The 22906-nt window shown below is 42.7% G+C and overlaps 1 protein-coding gene across 1 annotated transcript in view; it reads right to left on the reverse strand.

Moving 5' to 3' along the window:
- The window catches only part of LOC142743040 (arf-GAP with SH3 domain, ANK repeat and PH domain-containing protein 3-like), an 83881-nt gene that overhangs the window by 17898 nt on the left and 43077 nt on the right, over positions 1-22906 (reverse strand). The window contains exons 20-21 of the mRNA XM_075853406.1: positions 11650-11717; positions 11470-11571 (exon numbers count right to left, since the gene is read on the reverse strand). Of these exons, the coding sequence (XP_075709521.1) occupies positions 11470-11571; positions 11650-11717 (170 nt within the window). The remainder of the gene's footprint in view (positions 1-11469; positions 11572-11649; positions 11718-22906) is intronic.

Here is a 22906-nt window from a genome sequence, read left to right on the forward strand (position 1 = left end):
CAGGGCAGAGTGGCAAAAGAAAAAGCCATATCTGAGAATGGCTAATAAAAGGAAAAGATTAATATGGGCAAAAGCACACAGACATTGGACAGAGGAAGATTGGAAAAAAGTGTTATGGACAGACGAATCGAAGTTTGAGGTGCTTGGATCACACAGAAGAACATTTGTGAGACCCAGAACAACTCAAAAGATGCTGGAAGAGTGCCTGACGCCATCTATCAAGCATGGTGGAGGTAATGTGATGGTCTAGGGTTGCTTTGGTGCTGGTAAAGTGGGAGATTTGTACAAGGTAAAAGGGATTTTGAATAAGGAAGGCTATCACTCCATTTTGCAACGCCATGCCATACCCTGTGGACAGCGCTTGATTGGAGCCAATTTCATCCTACAACAGGACAATGACCCAAAGCACACCTCCAAATTATGCAAGAACTATTTAGGGAAGAAGCAGGCAGCTGGTATTCTATCTGTAATGGAGTGGCCAGCGCAGTCACCAGATCTCAACCCCATAGAGCTGTTGTGGGAGCAGCTTGACCGTATGGTACGCAAGAAGTGCCCATCAAGCCAATCCAACTTGTGGGAGGGCCTTCTGGAAGCATGGGGTGAAATTTCTCCCGATTACCTCAGCAAATTAACAGCTAGAATGCCAAAGGTCTGCAATGCTGTAATTGCTGCAGATGGAGCATTCTGTGACGAAAGCAAAGTTTGAAGGAGAAAATTATTATTTCAAATAAAAATCATTATTTCTAACCTTGTCAATGTCTTGACTATATTTTCTAGTCATTTTGCAACTCATTTGATAAATATAAGTGTGAGTTTTCATGGAAAACACAAAATTGTCTGGGTGACCCAAAACATTTGAACGGTAGTGTATATATTTAATTTAAAAAAAAAAATGTTTTTCCCATTAAATGTTTTTTTATATTAACACTTTTTAACTTTTCTGTGGGCTGACATTTCTTACTTCATCTGTGTAAGTGTATCTTCACGGCTCATGCACAGATGCTATATGGCAGCTACAGAGCATAGGATAGTAGGGACAGGAGCCGACGCTCTCTCCTATGCTTCTACCGGTCTAACTAAGAATTGCGCATGCTTTGTGGCATGTGCAGTTCACAACGACCCAGCATAGAAGCTGGTTTGTTAGGAGAAAGCCGGCATCATTTTGTTGAAGGTGTGTGTGTGTTGTAGGGGTGCGTGTTTTGCATGTTTGGGGGGGTTGTGTGTGGCACGGCTGCACATTTAGGGCGGTTTGTGTGTGTGTGGGGATAGGGTGTTTGTGTGGAGGTGCATGTGGGGGGGTGACGGGGTGCGTGTGTGAGGGGGTGACGGGGTGCATGTGGCGGGGTGCATGTAGGGGGGTGATGGGGTGCGGGTAGGGTGTGTGCATGTGGGGGGTGTGTGTGCATGTGTGGGGGGGGGGTGTGAGGCAGTGCAAGTGTGTGTATGTGCGGGGGGCGGTTCTGGGCATGTGTAGGGGGGTGCCTGTGGGGGTGGTGTGGGGGGGGGGGTTTGCAGAACGTCTGCATGTGTGGGAGGGTGTGCATTTGCAGAGTGGCTGAATGTGTGGAGGAAGTTTCTGGGGGAGCTCTATGTGCCAGAATTATTAATAACTATTAATATTTCTGGCGCATCTCTAGGTCCCATGCGCCACCATAGAAGCTGGAGTTCATTAACGTCTAGTTTCTATTGCGGTGCAGGGGAGAAGACAGAAGACTGCTGTAGGGGAGTATAAGATTTTTTATTTTTCATATTACTAACTTTATTTTTTTTGTTTTGCAGGTTCCGCTGGACCTGTTGGACTACGTCGTTGATTCGGTGGACTACTGTGATGATCTACGGGTTGTGTGGGGGAGTATTTATGTCAATAATTTTTTTTATCCTATGCCTGTTTTTTTAATACTTAGAAATGGCAGTTGTCTGTTTGACAGCATCCATTACTAAGCCAGTAAAAAGGCTACCAATAACCCCCACTATTAACCAGTACCCACCGCCACCAGGGGTATCGGGAAGAGCCGGGTACGATCCAGTACCCAACCATCCGCAGGCTGCTATTATTCGGCTGGGAAGTTCCAAAAACAGTTGCCCTTCTCACCCTGGTAATGCTAGGCTGCGGCTGCTTTATTGTATCTGGCTGGTTATGGAATATGGGAACCTACATAGTTTTTAAAAAATAAAAAAATAATTTACAAAAATGACGTTGGGTCCCCCCATTTTCATAACCAGCCAGATACAATTAAGCAGCCGCAGGCTAGCATTACCATGGTAGGAAGGGCCACAGTGTTTGGCCTTTCCCAGCTTCATAATACCAGTCTGCGGCCGTCCCAGTGCCCGACCATCACCCTAGATGGTCGGGTACTGGATTGAATCCGGCTCTTCCTGGTACCGCGGTAATAATGGGGGGTTACTGCTAGTCTTTTTACTGGCTAACACTAAGCCCCGCCTTAGTAATGGTCAACTGTCATAACTAAGGCGCTAATAAAGTGTTAAAAAAAACACAGAGGCATGATAGTTATTTTTTATTCAAATAAGAATTCCCCACACAACCCTCTTTCAGCATTTTATTTAAAAAAAAAAAAAAAAAAAAGTAGATCGAAATAGTCCATCGAATCTACGACTAGACCAATAGGTCCAGCGGAACATGCAAAACAAAAAAAATAAAGTTAGTAGTATGAAAAATAAAAAAAACGTATACTCACCTACAGTAGCCTTCTGTCTTCTCCCCTGCGCCACAATAGAAACTAAACATCAATGAAAAATAATTCCCCTAGGACATGTTCACACGGCGCTAAAAAAAACTACATGTAAATATGTAAAATACACTAGCATTTCTTGTGAAGCGCTTTTTAAAATACAGCCGTTTATGATGCTTTTTTCGCGAGGCTTTTTACGCATTGTGTGTGCGCTTTTTGCACGTAATTAGGACTCCCATTGACTATGGGAATATTTGTCGCGTTTTATGTGCCAAAGAATTGACCCGACGCTTCTTTTATTACGCAACGCGTTTTTAAAAACGCTTGAATAAAAAAAGCGCGTAGTATGTACTAACGATGCACTTTCCCATTGATGTAAATGTGAAGCTTATTGAAGCGTTTGACGCGTTTTTCAGAGCGCAAAATGTTCCAAAAAATTTGTCAAATACACGCCGTGTGAACCTGTCTACTGAAAAGTCATTCACCACAGGGTCCCTCTTGAATGTCATCATTCTTAGCGTTTTGATGTGTCCTATAGCTGCTGTGATCAGCGCGCCCTACAATTGTACAATCACTCCCAAAATTGAGCTGGACACTGCTTGGCAATTTGAAGACACCTCTTCCTGACTTGTAGCCAAAAATAGGGAGAGGGAATGAGTCTCCCTCCCGCATTTACAGCAGCTGAGAGTCAGGTTGCTTTGCCTGATTCACCTTGCTGTAATTCTGGGAAGTGTTCTCGCTGCTAGCCAACATAGGAAAACATGTTAAATTATTTAATTTTTAATACTTCCCACCTTGTAGAAGAAAAACAAAATACACAAAAAAATGAAAAGAAATATAATAATAATAAGTAACTCACAAAAAAAATAAATTAATTTGCAACACATTCCCTTTAATCTTCTTTTTTTTTTACATTTTGGGTGCTTTGGAACCAATTGCTAATTTTTCATAGTTATGGTCTGAAGTGACATTATTTTCAACTTACAATGGTCGTCCCAGAACCAATTACTATTGTAACTTGAAGGGGAAGTACACAGCGAGCAGAAAACCGGGTTTAATATACATGAGCATTTATGAAGGGGTCGGGGTTGGAGCTGGAGTTGAAGTCAGACTGTGGAAAAATAGAGGGGGTCAGAGTCGAAAGTTTGGCTTATCAACTCAACAGCCCTGGACGAAATATGTTGTTTGATTCCTCAAATTCAATATTCAGGACATTGAATGGAAAAGAATCACCACTTTATTACTTCTTGACACACAATTCTGGTTTGTAGTCCGCGCTGATAAAAACCCTCATCGCTATAACTCGATCTGCACATATCATTGGGAGGACTCGTAAGAAAAGTCCCTCCAGTAGCCTGCGGTTCAGAAGCAACACAGTCTGACATTCCTATATTATATATTCCTATTCTAGCTATACACAACACAAAAAGATGAGCAGATTTCTATTGATTTTGAACAGTTATTTGTTCTCCTACACTATTGCACTACAGGTGCCGTTTGTCTCTTTTTATTTCAGAGACTTTGGCACAGGTACCACTACATATTTCTATTATACAATTTAAAGGCCCCTTGGTGGAGAGATGCTATTATACAATGGTATCCATGACAACTGGACTATAAAGAAAAACAGGAAAAAAAGACTCACCAGAATTCAAGCATGAAGTCAAACATGCCCCAGCCCCATACAAAAGAATGAATTTCTTTTTTTGTGGGGGTACTCGCCTTGCAGACGTTGCAAAGAGTAACTGCTCCCACTCTTGAGACAAAGCTGCCCTAATGTTTACATGATCCTCAAGAACTATAGTTTTGCTCACATAAAGGAACACTAAACCTAGAAATACATGATAAAACTAAACAGGACATACACTTTATAGACAAAAGTATTGGGACACCTACACATTACACATACAGGAGCTTTTATGACATTGCATTCTAAATCCATAGGCAATAATATGGAATTGGTCACCCCTTTGCAGCTGTAACAGCTACCACTCTTCTGGGAAGGCTTTCTACAAGATTTGAGTGTGTCTGTGGGCATTTTTGCCCATTCAACCCTAAGGGCATGTATGATGTAAGAGACTGATGTTGGATAAGAGGGCCTGGCTCGCAATCCTCATTCTAGTTCATGCTAAAGGTGTTCTATGGGGTTGAGATCAGGGCTTCGTTAAGCCAGTCCAGTTCTTCCACATCAAACTCACCCAACTATGCCTTTATTTGTGACCTGCTTGTGAACTGCTTGTGACCTTGCTTTGTGAACTGGGGCACAGTCATGCTGGAACATAAAAGGGCCTTCCCCAAACTGTTCCCAAAAAGTTGGAAACATACAATTTCCCAAAGTGTCTTGGTATGCTGAAGCATTCAGATTTCCCTTCACTGGAACTAAGGGACCTAGGCCAACCTTGATAAACAACCCCATAGCAGTATCCCTCCTCCATCAAACTTCCATCAGATGTCAATCAGACTGCCAGATAGAGTAGCATGACTCGGCACTCCACAGAACACATTTCCACTGCTCCAGAGTCCAGTGGTGGCGTACTGTACAAAATTATATCCAAAACTTGGCATTGTGCTTGGTGATGTAAGGCTTGATTGCAGCTGCTCGGCCATGAAAACCCATGCCATGAAGCTCCCGATGCACAGCAATTGTGCAGATGTTAATGCCAGAGGAGGTTTTGAACAGTTATTGGGTCAGCAGAGTATTGGTGACTGTTATGTACAATGCACCTCAGCACTCGGCGACCTCGCTCTGTAACTTCACGTGGTCTCCCACTTCATGGCTGGGTTGCGGTGGTTCCTAAACGCTTTCACTTTGCAATAATACCACTCACAGCTAAATGTGGAATATCAAAGATTTTCACAAACTTTCTTGTTGCAATGGTGGCATCCTATTACAGTACCACGCTCGTATTCAGTGAGCTCTTTAGAACGACCCATTCTTTCGCAAATGTTTGTAAAGGAAGACTGCATGGCTAGGCTAGGTGCTTTATTTTATACACCTGTAGCAATGGAACTGAATGAAAAACCTGAATTCAATGATTAAGAGGTGTGTCCGAATACTTTTCTCCATATAGTGTATATTTGCCCACAGTGTTTGTCAATCTGCAGGATTTTCTACATGTTTGTGAAACAAACAGTCTCTAAGAGATCTGCAGAGTACAGTGTTTAGCCTCCTGCTGATATATTTTTTGATTTGAAAACGGCTGATGGGGCATGACTTAGAAAGGGAGCAGGGTTTAACAATCTTTTTGACCTACTGCAGCTAGCACAGGGGTGGGGGCTCCTGCTGCAGACAGTTGTATTATGATTATGAGGAGGAGTAAATGGCTGATCTCCTGGAACACATATATAAGAATTATTTCTATATTTCTCAGTGGTAATTGTAATATAAGTCTAAAAAGAATCAAGGTAAGGAGGGGTTGAAGGGAGGAAGTGCTGGGATATATATATTTTTTTACTGCATTTTTCAGTGTTCTTTTAACAGCTGCCCAAACAATTTGAGCCACAAAAAAATATTTGGCATCTCCACCAAGAATGTCCACATCTTAACCCAATCCAGTATTGTCATCTCTTTATACCAACATTGCTAGTGTTTATACCAACATTGCTACCAATTATGTATCAAAAATTTCATTGGTGCAAGTTTTTACATCCTGCATCCGAGAATTTTTCCCTGAGTAGGTTCACACATCACGTAAAAATTACGTTGCAAACCAGCATAAAAATCTGTACCAAAATCCGCAATTGAATCCGCTTTTGTTACTAGCAGATTTGGTTGTTGATATTAGTGCGGAATGTAGCCACAGATTACACTAATTGCATAGCAATGACTTAAAGCCGTGTTGAAAATCCACAGAATTTTAACAGATAGAGCATGCAGCGGATATGAAAGTCTGGAGCATCGCTAGAATCTGTGTCAGATTTTTACGCTGCAAGGGAATAGCGCTTGTTAAAACCCTACTCACTAACATTATACTGTACTTTGTTGGAGAAATTCAACAAGTATGCGATGTGTGAATCCAACCTAAAGCCACTTTCACATGGGTGTAATATGGGTGCTTGTTTGCACCTGTATTACGGACGCAACACCCAGACCTCCCGCTGTTCATCAGATCCGAAGTTAGAGCACCATAGAGCCACAGCATTTCCACAGCATTTCCATCTGGTGTGAATCCAGCCTAAAGCTGGGTTCACACAGAGTTTTTTGCAGGCGCAAAATCTGCCTCAAAATTCCGTTTAGAATTTTGAGGCAGATTTTGCTCTATTTGCACGCCGATTTTTGTGGCGTTTTTCGCCCGCGGCCATTGAGTGGCCCAGGCAAAAAACGCAGCGAAATACGCTTTTTCTGCCTCCCATTGATGTCAATGGGAGGTCAGTGACGTAAACCCCCGAAGATAGGTCATGTCCCTTCTTTTTCCCGCGAGCCGTTTTTTCCGCTTACGGGAAAAAAACGCCTCCGCCTTCCATTGAAATCAGCCGTTTTTTGACGCGTTTTCTACGGACATTTTTTGGAGCTGTTTTTCTATAGAATCAATGAAAAACGGCTCCAAAAATGACTGAAGAAGTGACATGCACTTCTTTTTCACGGGCGTTTTTTTACGCAGCCGTTTTGAAATCAATGGGCTGATGTTTGGAGGCGTTCTGCTGCTGATTTTTCAGCCGTTTTTTGGGACGTTTATGGCCTTAAAAAACGTCTCAAAGAACTCCGTGTGAACATACCCTTACAGTGGTGTCTCTGTGTAAGTCTAAAGTATCTTGATCACTGGGTCTGATTTGGCTCTGTCTGACTCTGTTCCCTGTTTTCTTTGGAACTTCATCTTAGTCCACAGGCTCCTGCTATTCCAACTTCATTTAATCCATCTGATCTTGTGTGACTACTGGCTCCTATTACTACACTTTAGGCTTTATTCAGACGAACGGGAAATACGCGCGTGCAACGCGCGTGATTTTCACGCGCGTTGCACGGACTTATATTAGTCTATGGGGCCGTGCAGACATGTTCGTGAGTTTTCCGCTGCGTTGGTCTGTTGCAAAAAACTCACGACATGTCCGTTGATTCAGCGTTTTCAACGCATCACGCACCCATTGAAGTCAATGGGTGCGTGAAAACCACGCATGCCGCACGGAAGCACTTCCGTGCGAACTGCGTGATTCGCGCAACAGCTGTCAAAAGGATGAATGTAAACAGAAAAGAACCACGTGCTTTTCTGTTTACAAACATCCAAACGGAGTGTCTTTGAGAAGAGCGAACCCGGACAACCGAACCGAACTTCACCGGGTTCGGCCGAACTCGTTTTGGCGAACCCGGCAAAAAAATATCCGGTACGCGACGTCAGGAGATAGTCACTGTCCAGGGTGCTGAAAGAGTTAAACTGTTTCAGCACCCTGGACAGTGACTTCCGATCACAATAATAAATGAACGTGTTAAAAAAAAAAAAGTTCTAACTTACCGATAACTCCCGGCTTCTTCCTCCAGTCTGACCTCCCGGGATGACAATTCAGTCCAAGTGACAGCTGCAGCCAATCACAGGCCAAGCACAGGCTGCAGCGGTCACATGGACAGCCGCGTCATCCAGGGAGGTGGGGCCAGATGTCAAGAGAGGCGCGTCACCAAGGGCGCATCACCAAGGACGCGTCACCAAGGCAACGGCCGGGAAGTTCTCGGTAAGTACGAACCTCTTTTTTTTTTTAACAGGTTGCTACATATGGTGATCGGAATTCACTGTCGAGGGTGCTGAAAGAGTTACTGCCGATCAGTTAACTCTTTCAGGACCCTGGACAGTGACTGACGTCGGCTAGAATCATCTCTATGATGGCGGCTGCGCGAAAATCACGCAGCCGCGCATCATACACGGATGACACACGGAGCTGGCAAGTGATTTTTGCGCGCGCAAAACGCCGCGTTTTTGCGTCCGCAAAAACGCCACGTTCGTGTGAATCCAGCCTTAGGAACATCATTTTTAGGCCCCCTGCACACCAGATCAAAATGCTGCAGATTTTCCATGAGGATTTGCCCATGGTAAATCCGAAGCGGATTATAGTACCAGCCATGTGGATGAAATTCGAACAAATCTTATCCACATTCTGTGAGACATTTTCCACACAGAAATCAGAGCATGCTGCAAATTCGCAGTATTCTCAATCTGTTGTGGCTGTTCACAGCGGATTTCACCCTTTTCAATGCGGATTCGCTGCATATGATAGGGCATGTTCAGATGTGGGGGATTTGCTGCAGAATTCCGCTATCTATAGGCCGCAGCAGAATCCACAGCAAAGTATTCTTTCCTTTAATTGAATAGTCTTTAAGTTTACGTAGTACGGGGAAAAAAATGGGTGCAGAAAATTGCTTACTGTGCAGAATTTACATTCCGGAGCATGGTCAGTGTGTTGCAGAGCAGCAGCAGATTTTTACTGTGGATTTCAGACTTTCCAACATGGAGGCGGAACCCTTTGGCAAGTCCGTTGCTATATACGAAACAAAATCTGCATGTTTCATATGAAGATTTTGACACAGTTCCAATGCAGATTTGTGACAAAACCTGCAGCTGAAATTTACCGCCACGTCTGAACATGCCCTGAGATGCAGATTTGATCATGGATGTAGCACCAGATTTGCCGCAAGTTTCACCCTATGCTTTGCAAAGGTTGAAAGTCACTGTAAAAATCCGCTGCTTCTCGCTGCTCCTCCACACAAGAATGAGCATACTGCGGACTTGAAAATCCACTGCATGCTCTGCTTTCAGTTAGAATTTTTCCACTGCATGCGGATGGGGCCAACGTCAGGAGGGGATCCACCAGACAAGAAAAGTATAAGTCGTTTTATTTACTTCCCTTTCCTTTTAAATACAATTCTGGCTTTGGCTCAAAACACTGAATAAAAAAACTGCATCAAAAACAACTTGTGATTCCAGCCTACGACTCTGTTCACATTTGCATTTCTGTTATTCTTTTCCGACAAAGGAACAAAATAACGAAAATAAGAAGCCTACGACGCAAATGTGAACACAGCCTAAATAAGACATCCATAGGAGCCCCAGGAAACGGTCCCCTGTGGTGACATCAGTCACTGGATAAGCTGTTCTGGGTCTGCCAAGACCAATCAGTTCTGCCAAGCAGGAAGACACCTGGTGATTACATGATCAACTGCCTTTATTCACTACACAGCACTCGTTTGTGCTGTGCAAGCTAAAATAGAGAAGACAAAAGTAGTAATAAACTGCTTATATCTTTTTATCAGGGTCCCCATCTGTCTCAGTCTCCTGCTATTGTTGGAGCATGACCTTTAAACCCATGTCTTACATGTACAATTACGTGGAATTAAAGCCCAGGACCACATGGCATACACTTATGGGGCATGGTCTTTAACAGGATGAAAAAAAACCTTAAAGAGGCTCTGTCACCAGATTTTGCAACCCCTATCTGCTATTGCAGCAGATAGGCGCTGCAATGTAGATAACAGTAACGTTTTTATTTTTAAAAAACGAGCATTTTTGGCCAAGTTATGACCATTTTTGTAGTTATGCAAATGAGGCTTGCAAAAGTCCAAGTGGGTGTGTTTAAAAGTAAAAGTCCAAGTGGGCGTGTATTATGTGCGTACATCGGGGCGTTTTTAATACTTTTACTAGCTGGGCGCTCTGAAGAGAAGTAACATCCTCTTCTCTTCAGAACGCCCAGCTTCTGACAGTGCAGATCTGTGACGTCACTCACAGGTCCTGCATCGTGACGGCCACATCGGCACCAGAGGCTACAGTTGATTCTGCAGCAGCATCAGCGTTTGCAGGTAAGTCGATGTAGCTACTTACCTGCAAATGCTGATGCTGCTGCAGAATCAACTGAAGCCTCTGGTGCCGGTGTCCACGCTCGTCTGACACGATGCAGGACCTGTGAGTGACGTCACAGCGTGATCTCTCGAGAACACGGCTGTGTCTGCACTGCCAGAAGCTGGGCGTTCTGAAGAGAAGTGGATGATACTTCTCATCAGAGCGCCCAGCTAGTAAAAGTATTAAAAATGCCGCGATGTACGCACATAATACACGCCCACTTGGACTTTTACTTTTAAACACACCCACTTGGACTTTTGCAAGCCTCATTTGCATAACTACAAAAATGGTCATAACTTGGCCAAAAATGCTCGTTTTTTTAAAATAAAAACGTTACTGTAATCTACATTGCAGCGCCTATCTGCTGCAATAGCAGATAGGGCTTGCAAAATCTGGTGACAGAGCCTCTTTAAGTGTTTATAGGAAATAAATTAGGGTGAGGGATATTGCTCCGAAGGTAAGATAAACATTTGGTCACTAACACTCTGTGTCTCACATTCTAAAGATATAGATTAAAGCAAGTCACAGTACAGTAATTTGGGGGGACGGACGAACGAATGAACGAACGAACGAACGAACGAACGAACGAACGAACGAACGAACGAGTTCTCTTACTGTGACTGATTTGTGGGGAGACCTGAGAGAGGAAGGGGTGACAGGAAAATCAGCCAATATGGTTAATACAAAATGCAGGAGAAGTCTGGAGCATCATAAACTCAGGTTCCACAGAGTTACTACACATAAGGAATTAGGAGGTGCAAGGATTCAAGGTAAGGAATTAAGAAGTGCACATGTTCGAGGTATACTTGAACACTTGCACACAGAAAATAACCAGCAAATTTAAGAATCTAGTCTCATAATAATGTAATTCTATGGTTTTCTTGTCATGTATTCATATTGTATAATATAATTGTGTGATTTAAGAACACTTTTTAGTTACTTAGTATGGTACTCGTACTTACCTTCTCTCCATCCTCCTCATCACTAATGCTTACTTCCTCTTCTATGTGGAACCAGTCGAAATCCAAATCAATATTAAACCTCCCATCGCCTGCTCTTTCCAGCTGTAACCATTCAAAACATACTGTAATATGAGCCTTATTCCAGACAGAAATAAAAAATTACCTCTTGTGGCAACTTACCAGCTCTTCACATTCTAAGTGTTTAAGACTCTGAGCCAACATCAAAGGAGTTAATCCAGCATGGTTGACTGCCAAAAGACAAGGGGCATCTGAGTTAAGTGATTTAGAATGAATGTCTGTAGGTAATAATTACTACTTGATATTTGTATTCTCAGAAAGCAACATGCTAGTCGAGTGTTCTTCAATCACGTCTCCTCTATTGTCAGTCAGCCCATCAATATTAGTGTGTCTAACCTTTTATAGCACTACCAGCCCCATACTAAAAGTTCTACACCGCAAGGCTGCTCAACACAAATCTTGGGCCATTTGCCAAATGCATTTTTAAATAGTCTTTTTGGCTCTCAGCCTCTCTGAAAGTTCCAGACTCTTTGGCATGTAAACGCAATAACTTAAATTGAAATGCAGCCCTGTACATAGTAATTCTTGGAGAACACTGGCATATCTTATTATCCAATCTCCATTACTGTGACTGTTACTCTATATGTAATTCCTGTAAGCAAGAAGGATTAGTGAAAATGGTGAATACGGAATAACTAGACATCACTTAGTTTATGGTCTTCAATGCTGTAGGTGCAGAAGTGACAAGATTTACTTTCATTTTCTAACCAGAATTACAGTTCCCCTATAGGACTGGATAGGTGGTATAATGCTAATATGACATCTCCTGCAGGTCTAAGTAGATATTTAACACCTCAAAGATTAGCTTGGGTATAGGCATCACATTAACCCGACAGCTTGCACAGATATTAACCATAGGTCGTCCATATCACTATTAAGCCATACATTTCGCCAGAGTTCTAATACATTAATGGCCAGTTCAATGAGATGTACTAGTTTTTTTTAAAGGTGTCTTTATTAAAACGTCATAACAAACAGCGGTACAGAATGAAGAAGTATAAAACAATGTTATAATCAGCACATAGAATATCTGTATGAAATATACAAGGTAAATTTTTAACAAAAAACATACGGATATATTACTTCACAAAAGAAACAAAAACTAAACAAACAGCCTTTTCTTATCAAAGAAAGCATAAGATAAGATTAGGTGAGTGTCACGGTCTGTGAGTATGTGGACGAGTCTAGTCGAAGCCAAGGCAGGCCCAGCAGAACAGGATTGATGGCTTTGGGCAAAACAAGAAACTAAATTAGTTCCGAATGAAGGGCTCCAACTTTGAGCTTCAGCGGCTTGGTCTTAGATACAATGGATAGATGGGGCAGAGGCAGTCCATTCACTGAGGCAACAGCCAAAGATATCTCCAGGGGAACTGTGGGCAACTGAAGATGATCCACTAGCTCCTTTTAGATGAAGTTTGCCGCAGAACCAGAGTCAAGATAGGCAGAAACCCGATGCGTCCTCTCGCCGGATACTAGGGTCACAGGAATAGTCAACTTGGAACAGAATGCTTTATTAGGTACCGTTCCACCTAGGGTTGTCTCTCCAACCAATCCTAGGCACTGGGATCTCTCTGGCCTCTGGGGACGCAGACGCACAATATGGCCTCCGAGACCGCAATACAGACAAAGTCCACTGTCTGCGTTGTTTCTCCTGGGTAGACAATTTTACATTGTTCATCTGCATAGGATCCTCTGTTGGCACAACTGAGGAGGATAGTAAGGATTGCTGTAAAGTAGAATCCAGCCTAGGAAGTTCTCTCTCCCGGAGAACCTCTTGGGAACGCTCCCGGATCCTCATGTCAACCCGGGTGGCAAGTAGGATAAGATCATCTAGGGTAGATTGCAGATCGCGAGCAGCCAGCTTGCCCTTAATCCCCGAAGACAGTCCCTGCCAGAATGTGGCCACCAAAGCTTCGTTGTTCCAGGTTAATTCAGCAGCCAGGATACGGAACTGAATAACATACTCGCCCACGGAGAGGTCTCCCTAATGTAGGGTCAGCAAAGATGCAGCAGCCGAAGAAACTCTCCCAGGTTCCTCAAAGATTGAGCGGAAAGTCCGTAAGAAGCACTGCAAGTCACGGGTCTCTGGTCCCTGATGTTCCCACAGAGGATTTGTCCATGCCAGGGCTTTGCCAGTAAGGAGAGGGATGATGAAGGCAATCCTGACGTGATCTGAAGAGAAGGCCCTGGCATGCAGTCTGAAGTGGATCTGGCACTGATTCAAAACCCTGCAGGTTCTCGGGTCTCCGTCATAGCGTGGAGGTAGCTTCAAGAAGCACAGGGGATCGGCACTGGTACAGACAGGAAGTGTAGCAGGAGGAACAGCAGGAATGGGTGCGGTGACGACTGTGGTTGGTGCAACCAGCCGATGGGCAATGGCATTCCTCTCTCTATCTGAAACTGAATCTTTCTAAAACTGAGCTCTTTGTGTTTCCACCATCGAATAACCTACCTAAACCGGATGTCTCCATCTCAGTGTGTATCGCTACCATAACTCCCAGGCAGCACACCCACTGTCTTGGGGTTATCATTGACTCAGATCTTTCCTTTACTTCGCCCATTCAATCATTTACATGCTCCTGTCACTTTCACCTCAAAAACATCTCCAGAATCCGCTCTTCTGTGGAAACAGCAAAAACTCTCATTGTCTTTCTGATTCATTCTTGTCTTCACTACTATAACTTATTAATAATTGGTCTTCCCCTCACTAAACTCTGCCCTCTCCAATCTATACTGAATGCAGCAGCCAGGCTCATCTTTCTGACCAACCACTGCACTGGTTGCCCATCCCCTTCAGAATTAAATTCAAACTTATTACTTTCACCCACAAAGCTCTCCACAGTGCTGCACCTCCTTACATCTTCTCCCTCATCTCTGTCTACCACTCTACACGTGCTCTACGTTCTGCCAACGACCTTATATTAAAATCCTTCATAATCTGAACCTCCCACTCCCGTCTCCAAGATTTTTCTCGTGCTGCACCAGTCCTCTGGAATGCGCTATCTAAGACAACCAGAATTAATTCCCAACATCCCCAGTTTTAAGTGTGCCCTGAAAACACATCTTTTTAGACAGACCTATAACATTCCCTAATCTGACTCCTTTTACATTAGTCATCAGAACTTGACCCCCCTTATTCAGCAGTATCCCCCACACTCCTTGCACCCTAATATAACACACTTTATGTCTGTCACACACAGATACTGGCTGGTGACCGGCTCATGCAGCTTCATGTGTACTACCCCATATGTATAAAAGACGGCTGGACAATTGCACTGAACAAGCACTTTTTTACATTTTGTTTCTCCCTTTTTTCCCCATAGATTGTAAGCTCTTCTGAGCAGGGTCCCCACTCTTTTTGTTTGAATTGGAAATTAGTTTTGTCACTATGTAATGTCTGATATTGTGATATTGTCTGTACAGGTTACAGGTTCCCTCTAAATTGTAAAGTGCTGAAGAATATGTTGGCGCTATATAAATAAAAATTATTATTTTTATTATAAATATTATTCTTTATACCTGCTGTATGAGATCTTGTCTTTTGGAAGTTTAAAGCTAGTTTTCTTAGGAAACATTTTGCAACACACATAAGTAAGCATTTAGGCCTATTTTTGTTCAGGAAATGCAGAAAAAAAAACAATTCTGCCAATTTTTTTTTTACATCATTTATCAATCTCAATAAATAATGCAATAACTGAAGTGTACAGGGATTCCAAATATGTCTATGTTATTTACTATTCTACAAATTTTATGTAAGAAAGTACAGTAGAAACAAATGCGTTTATATTGTATTTTTTGGCAGCAGTATTTGGAAAAATTACATTTTGTGCCAACTCTATATATCTGTAGATAACAGAACATAAAGCCTGTAAATTATAATATGAGGCATTTTAACATAGAAAAATATTGCATTAGCCGTTTAGGAATTCCAGCCATTTTTTTTACATAATTCCTCCATTTTCACAGGCTCAAAAGTAATTGGACAAACTAACAGATTATACTGTATATAGAAGAATTATTTATAATACTTGGATGCAAATGCTTGACTGTCAATGATTGCCTGAAACCTGGAACCCATGGACATCACCACATGCTGAGTTTCCTCCCTTAAAGGGGTTTTGCCATCAGAGACATTTATGACATATCCACAGGATAGAAGAATTGATGCTGTTTTGAAGGCAAAGCGTGGTCAAAACAAATATTGATTTGATTTAGAGTACTCTTTCGATTACTCACCTTGCATTTTAATTAACCCCTTAATGACCGCCGATAAGCCTTTTCACGGCGGTCATTAGTGGGCTTTATTCTACAGCGCCGCCATTCCACGGCGCTGCATTAGAATAAAGTAAACAGAGCAGGGAGCTGTCAAATCTCCCTGCTCTCAGCTGCCAGAGGTAGCTGAGGGCTGGGGGCATCCCTGCTCGATCGGATGAGATCCATATTAGTATCGATCTCACCCGTTTAACCCCTCAGATGCAGTGCTGAGTAGCATGCACGCATCTGAGTGGTTATGGAGAGAGGGGGGGAGCTACCTCTCTCCCCCACCGACACCCGGCGATAAGATCGCCTAGTGTCTGTGTCTCCGATGGCAGCTGGGGGCCTAATAAAGGCCCCCAGGTCTGCCTGTAATGAATGCCTGCTAGGATATGCCAGAGGCATGACCTAGCAGATGCCTGTCCTTTTTAAACGGACAGGCAGTAATACACTGCAATACAGAAGTATTGCAGTGTATTATAATAGCGATCGGATGATCGCACAGTGAAGTCCCCTAGTGGGACTAGTATAAAAGTAAAAAAAAGTTGAATAAAGTTAATTTAAAAAAAAAGTGAAAAAAAAAATATTGAAAAACCCACTTTTTCCCCTTACAAAATGCTTTACTATTAAAAAAAAATCACAATAAAGCAAAAAAGTTACACATATTTGGTATCGCCGCATCCGTAACGACCCCGACTATAAAGCTGTTACATTATTTAACCCGCACGGTGAACGCCGTAAAAAATAAAAGAAAAAACAATTGAAAAATTGCTGTTTTCTGTGAATCCTGACTTAAAAAAAATGTGATAAAAAGTGATCAAAAAGTCGCATCTACTGCAAAATGGTACCAATAAAAACTACAAGTCATCCCGTAAAAAAAAAGCCCTCATACAACTGCATCGGTGGAACAATAAAATAGTTATGGCTCTTCAAATATGGAGACTAGAGATGAGCAAACTTATGAAAAGTTCCGTTAGTTCGCCGAATTTCACGAAAAAGTTCGATTCGGACCGAACTAGTTCTGACCGAACCTGTAATTTCCATGCGCCGAGCATGGTACTGTCCAGGGTGCTGAAAGAGTTAATGGGCTGCACTAACTCTTTCAGCAACCTTGACAGTACCATGCTCGGCGCACGTAAAATAACATTTTAATGTAATAAAAAAAAAAAAAAAATAAGTTCATACTTACATTCCTCCTGTCCGGCCTCCAGCGATGACATTTCATCCATGTCGCCGCTGCAGCCAATCACAGGCTGTAATGGCGGTCACGCACGTCAGGATGACGTCAGGCCGGCCTCCAGGGATGACGCTTCATCCCACGTGACTGCCTCTGCAGCCAATCACAGGCTGCAGCGGCCTCTGCAGCCAATCACAGGCTGCACCGGCCTCTGCAGCCAATCACACGCTCCTCTCCTGAAATACTCTGTGCTGCGCTGCCTTAAACTCTGTGGACAGGTCAGGATCCTGTTTCTTTTAAATGCTGCTGGGGAACCCGCTCGATCCACTATATAAGGCTGCGCTACAGTGCAGCATTTAAAAGAAACAGGATCCTGACCTGTCCACAGAGTTTAAGGCAGCACAGAGTATTTCAGGAGATGAGCGTACAGATTCAGTGCTGCTGTGAACTCTGCTCTTACCATTACGTAGCTCTCAGTCTGTTACCTCTCCTCCACTCCTGTCCTCAATAACACCTTCACATGATTGGCAAGTCACCACGTAATGGTAAAAGCAGAGTTCACAGCAGCACAGAGTATTTCAGGAGATGAGCATGCGGATCTTGTTCGGGGTGGTGACTTGCCAATCATGTGAAGGTGTTATTGAGGACAGGAGTGGAGGAGAGGTAACAGACTGAGCTACGTAATGGTAAGAGCAGAGTTCACAGCAGCACAGAGTATTTCAGGAGAGGAGCGTGCAGATTCTGTGCTGCTGTGAACTCTGCTCTTACCATTACGTAGCTCTCAGTCTGTTACCTCTCCTCCACTCCTGTCCTCAATAACACCTTCACATGATTGGCAAGTCACCACCCCGCACAAGATCCGCAAGCTCATCTCCTGAAATACTCTGTGCTGCTGTGAACTCTGCTCTTACCATTACGTGGTGACTTGCCAATCATGTGAAGGTGTTCTTGAGGACAGGAGTAGAGGAGAGGTAACATACTGAGAGCTACGTAATGGTAAGAGCAGAGTTCACAGCAGCACTGAATCTGCACGCTCATCTCCTGAAATACTCTGTGCTGCCTTAAACTCTGTGGACAGGTCAGGATCCTGTTTCTTTTAAATGCTGCACTGTAGCGCAGCCTTATATAGTGGATCGAGCGGGTTCCCCAGCAGCATTTAAAAGAAACAGGATCCTGACCTGTCCACAGAGTTTAAGGCAGCACAGAGTATTTGAGGAGATGAGCACGGCCGGCCACGGGCAGCCGGTCGTTTTTCCGAGCCGTGCTCCCATTATAAAGTATAGGAGCACGGCCCGTAAAATAAAAAAATAGAACATGTTCTATCTTTTTAACGGCACGGGCACCTTCCCGTTAGAAAACGGGAAGGTACCCGTGGCTAACAGAATTCTATGGGCCCGCTATTTCGGGTCGTAATTACGACCCGTAATAACGGGTGTTTTTACGGTCGTGTGCATGAGGCCCCGTAAAGACGGGTGGCTACATGTGTGCAGCCGTCATTACGGCAGCGTTGCTAGGCGACGTCAGTAAATAGTCACTGTCCAGGGTGCTGAAAGAGTTAACTGATCGGCAGTAACTGTTTCAGCACCCTGGACAGTGAATTCCGATCAGAATATAGAGTAACCTGTCAAAAAAAAAAAGACGTTCATACTTACCGAGAACTTTCTGCTTCCTCCAGTCCGGTCTCCTGGCCGTTGCATTGGTGACGTGTCCCTCTCGACATCCGGCCCGACATTCCTGGGTGACATTACAGCCTATGTGACCGCTGCAGCCAATCACAGGCTGCAGAGGCCTCTGCAGCCAATCACAGGCTGCAGAGGCCTCTGCAGCCAATCACAGGCTGCCGCGTCAGAAAAGAAGGTCGGACTGAAGGAAGAAGAGGGACTCGTCACCAAGACAACGACCGGGTACGTATGAAATGCTTTTTATTTTATTTTTAATCAGCAGCCTCTTTTCTCTATCAGTGATTGATAGAGACAAGTGGCTGCCGATTTGTATTCGCTGCGAACCGAACTTTTTCTGATGTTCGGACCGAAACCGGGTTCGGTTGTCCCGGTTCGCTCATCTCTAATGGAGACGAAAGAACAAATAATTTGGAAAAAAATGTGTTTTTACTGTGTAAAAGTAGTAAAACATACATAAACTATACAAATTTGGTATTGTTGCAATCGTAACAACCCGCTGAATAAAGTTATTGTGTTATTTATACCACACGGTAAACTACATAGATATAGGGCGCAAAAAAAGAGGGCCAAAGGAAGGAAGCGGGGAACTACTGTTCAAATGGATCGTAGAATAGTCAACATGGCAAAGGCTGAGCCAATGATCACCTCCAGAAAGATCAAGGAAGATCTGAAGTTACCAGTGATCACTGCTACAATCAGAAGACGATTAACCCCTTAAGGACACGGCCAATTTTGGCCTTGAGGACAGAGCAATTTTTTTACATTTCCCCTATTTGCATCCCGACGCTCATAACTCCTTTATTTTTTTGTACGACGTAGTTGTATGAGACTTTGTTTTTTGCGGGACGAGTTGTACTTTATGTAGGTACCATTTTTTGGTACAAATACATTATCGTTGAATTTCTATACATTTTTATTTTGGCGAATATGCAGAAAAAAAGCAGTTCCCCTGCAGTTTTAATATTTTTTTTTTACACCATACACCGATCATCATAAATAATGTCATACATTTGTTGTACAGGTTGTTACGGTCGTGGCGATACCAAATATGTCTATATTATTTCATGTTTTGGGACTTATATTTTAAAAAGTTTATGTATTATAAAAAAATGTGTGTTTCTGTGTATTTTTTTTACTTTTTATTTATCATTAATTTTTTTTTACATTCATTTAACTTTTTTTTTTAATCCCATAAAGGGATTTATCATTTTGATTTTGATTTTGTAACTGTAATGTACTGGCATAGATCTATATGCCAGTACATTAGCCTGTGTACTGATTGTACATAGGCAGTTGTTAGGGCATACCTCAGTATGCCCTAACAACAGGAAATATGTTCAGACAGCCCTGGAGTCCTTCAATGGACCCTGGGCTGTCTGGCCATACGAGTTATGGGCTTTGATCGCGTCACAGTTATCTTCTGTGACGCGATCAATGTGCAGTCCCCCCTCTTTGAACGCCGCAATCAGCTTTCATCACGGCGTTCAAAGGGTTAACAGCGGAGAGAAGATGTTTCTCTTCTCTCCGCTGTCAGAGCGGGGCCATGGCTGTGTATTACAGCCGTTTCCCCGCTCTCGATCGCGCGCACTGACGCGCGCAGGGACGGCTGTCACACAGGACGAGTATGCTCGTTCTAATGCGCAAAGTGCTCGCCGCTCTGGACGAGCATACTCGTCCTGTGTCGGCAACCAGTTAAGTGAAGCCAAGTTACCAGAAAGAACTTCCCGCAAAGTCCCGTTGTTGAAAAGAAGACATGTCCTGAATAGGTAAAAATTTACCAAGGAACACATTGACTGGCCCCAAAAAAATGGCACAACATTTTGTGGACTGATGACAGCAAAATGTTTCTTTTTGGGTCTAGTTGCCACAGACAGTATGTCAGACGACCACCGAGCACTGAATTAAAGCAACAGTCCACTGTGAAGACAGTAAAGCATGGAGGCGCACAAATCATGATATGGGGATGTTTCTCATACCATGGTGGTTGGCCTATTTATCGCATACAAGGGATCATGGATCAGTTTAAATATATCAAAATACTTGAGATCATGTTGCCCTATGCCGAAGAAGAAATGTCTTGAAATGGTTGTTTCAATACGACAATGACCCAAAACACACCAGTAAGCGAACAACATCTTGGTTACAGACAAATATGATTGAGGCAATGGAGTGGCCAGCCCAATCCCCTGACCTCAATCCCATAGAGAATTTGTGGGGAGACATCAAAAATTAGGTTTATGAGGCAAAACCCAAACATGCAGAAGAACTGTGGAATGTCGTCTAATCTTCCTGGACTGGACCACCTGTTCAGAGGTGCCAGAAGTTGGTCGACCATGCAACACAGATGTCAAGCAGTTCTCAGAAATAATGGTTATTATTAGTTCAGTAAAGTGAAATCTGAATTTTTTTTTCAATTTATATATCACATTTTTGAGTTTTTAAAGGAAAATGCTGGCGCTGCTATTTTTTTTGAAGAACCTAATATTCCTTTTTTTCTTTATATATTAAAAGTAAATTATTTTTTTTTAACATTTTCCCCCAAAAGTAATGTGTGAAAAGAGAAATTTAACATAACTGGTATCACCTTGTCCGTAAAAGTCCAACCTTTTACAAAATAACATTATTTACTCCAAACGATGAACACCGTAAAAAAAAATTCAATACGCCAGAATCGCTGTTTTTAGTCATCTCATCTCATGGACTAAAAATGAAAAAAAAGTAATCAAAAAGTAGCATGTATCCCAAAAAGATACCAACAAAACCTACAGCTCGCCCTGCGAAAAACAATCTCTCACAGCACTCAAAATAAAAAAGTTATAGCTCGCAGAATATGGCGAGCCATTACTTTTATTTTTAACAATTTGTTTTTTCCTTTTAAAAGTAATAAATGATAGAAAAAACGATATAAATTTGGTATCGCTGAAATTGTATTGACCCGCACAATAAAGTCAACACGTAGTTTTTACCGCACGGTCAACACTGTAAAAACTAAATCCAAAATACTATGGAGGGATCACAGTTTTTTTCCCATTCCACCCCGCAAAGATTTTTTTTTCCAGTTTCCCGTACTGGTGTCATTATATGATACAAAAACTAGTGCCGTGAAAACTACAACTCATCCCCAAAAAAAAAACAAGCCCTCACACTGCTATATTGATAAAAAAGGTAAAGCTTTTGGAAAATGGGGAGGAAAAAGTGAAAATTAAAAATCAAAAACTGGCTGCGGAGGGAAGGGGTTGAAAAGCTCTTGGGTTTCTTTCACAATATGTTTTACGTCATTATCCATTTGTATTATAAAGCGCCTATCAGTTTTGCAACATTTGACTGAATCTGAGCAGAAAGTCTCGCTCTATACACTTCAGAATTCATTTAGCTACTTCTATCCAGTCACATCATCAGTAAATACCAGTGACCCAGTTCCATTGGCAGCCATACAAGCCCATGACATAAAACTGTTTCCACCATGTTTGACAGATGATGTAGTATGCTTCGAATCATGAGTCCTTCCTATCCTTCTCCATACTGTTCTTATCCCATTATTCTGGTACAAGTTAATTTTGGTTTCATCTGTCCAAAGAATCTTGTTCGAAAACTGGGCAGGCTCTTTTAGAGGTTTTCTAGCAAAGTCTAATGTGGCCTTTCTGTTCTTGCGAGTTAAGGTCTCCTTACACGGCCCATTTTGGCCGGCACAACAAGTGCCGATCAACGAGACAGATCGCTCGTTTGATCCTTTCACAAGGAGCTAGTATGGGAACGAGTGCTCGTTACTCTGATCGCTCATCCCCATAAACTTCTATCATGTCGGCAGCACTTCTCCCTTACACAGGGAGATGTGTTGCCAGCAGCGATATGTTCGGAATTAAAACAATGCAATTAGGCGATGAACGAGCGTTTGCACGTTCATCGGCTGATCGTTGCCCTGTTTACATAGGGCAATTATCATGAATGAGCGTTCTGTGAACGCTCTTTGCCCAATAATTGGCCCATGTAAAAGCGGCTTTACTGTACCAGTGGTTGGCATCTTGAGTTAAACTTCTGTATTTACAATCATGAAGGCATCTCTTGATTGCAGACAATAATACACTGACCTACCTCAGAGTGTATCTCACTGATAGCTTTGTTCTATGTTATTTTTTTTGTTTTGTTTTTTCACTCTAATGATGGCCTCCTGAACTAAAACTGCTTATCAGTCAATTGTCCAATCACTTTTGAGCCTGTGAAAATCGAGGGTCTATGTCAAAAATGT

The sequence above is a fragment of the Rhinoderma darwinii genome, chromosome 2 (genome assembly GCF_050947455.1).
Source record: "Rhinoderma darwinii isolate aRhiDar2 chromosome 2, aRhiDar2.hap1, whole genome shotgun sequence".
Taxonomy (NCBI): domain Eukaryota; kingdom Metazoa; phylum Chordata; class Amphibia; order Anura; family Rhinodermatidae; genus Rhinoderma; species Rhinoderma darwinii.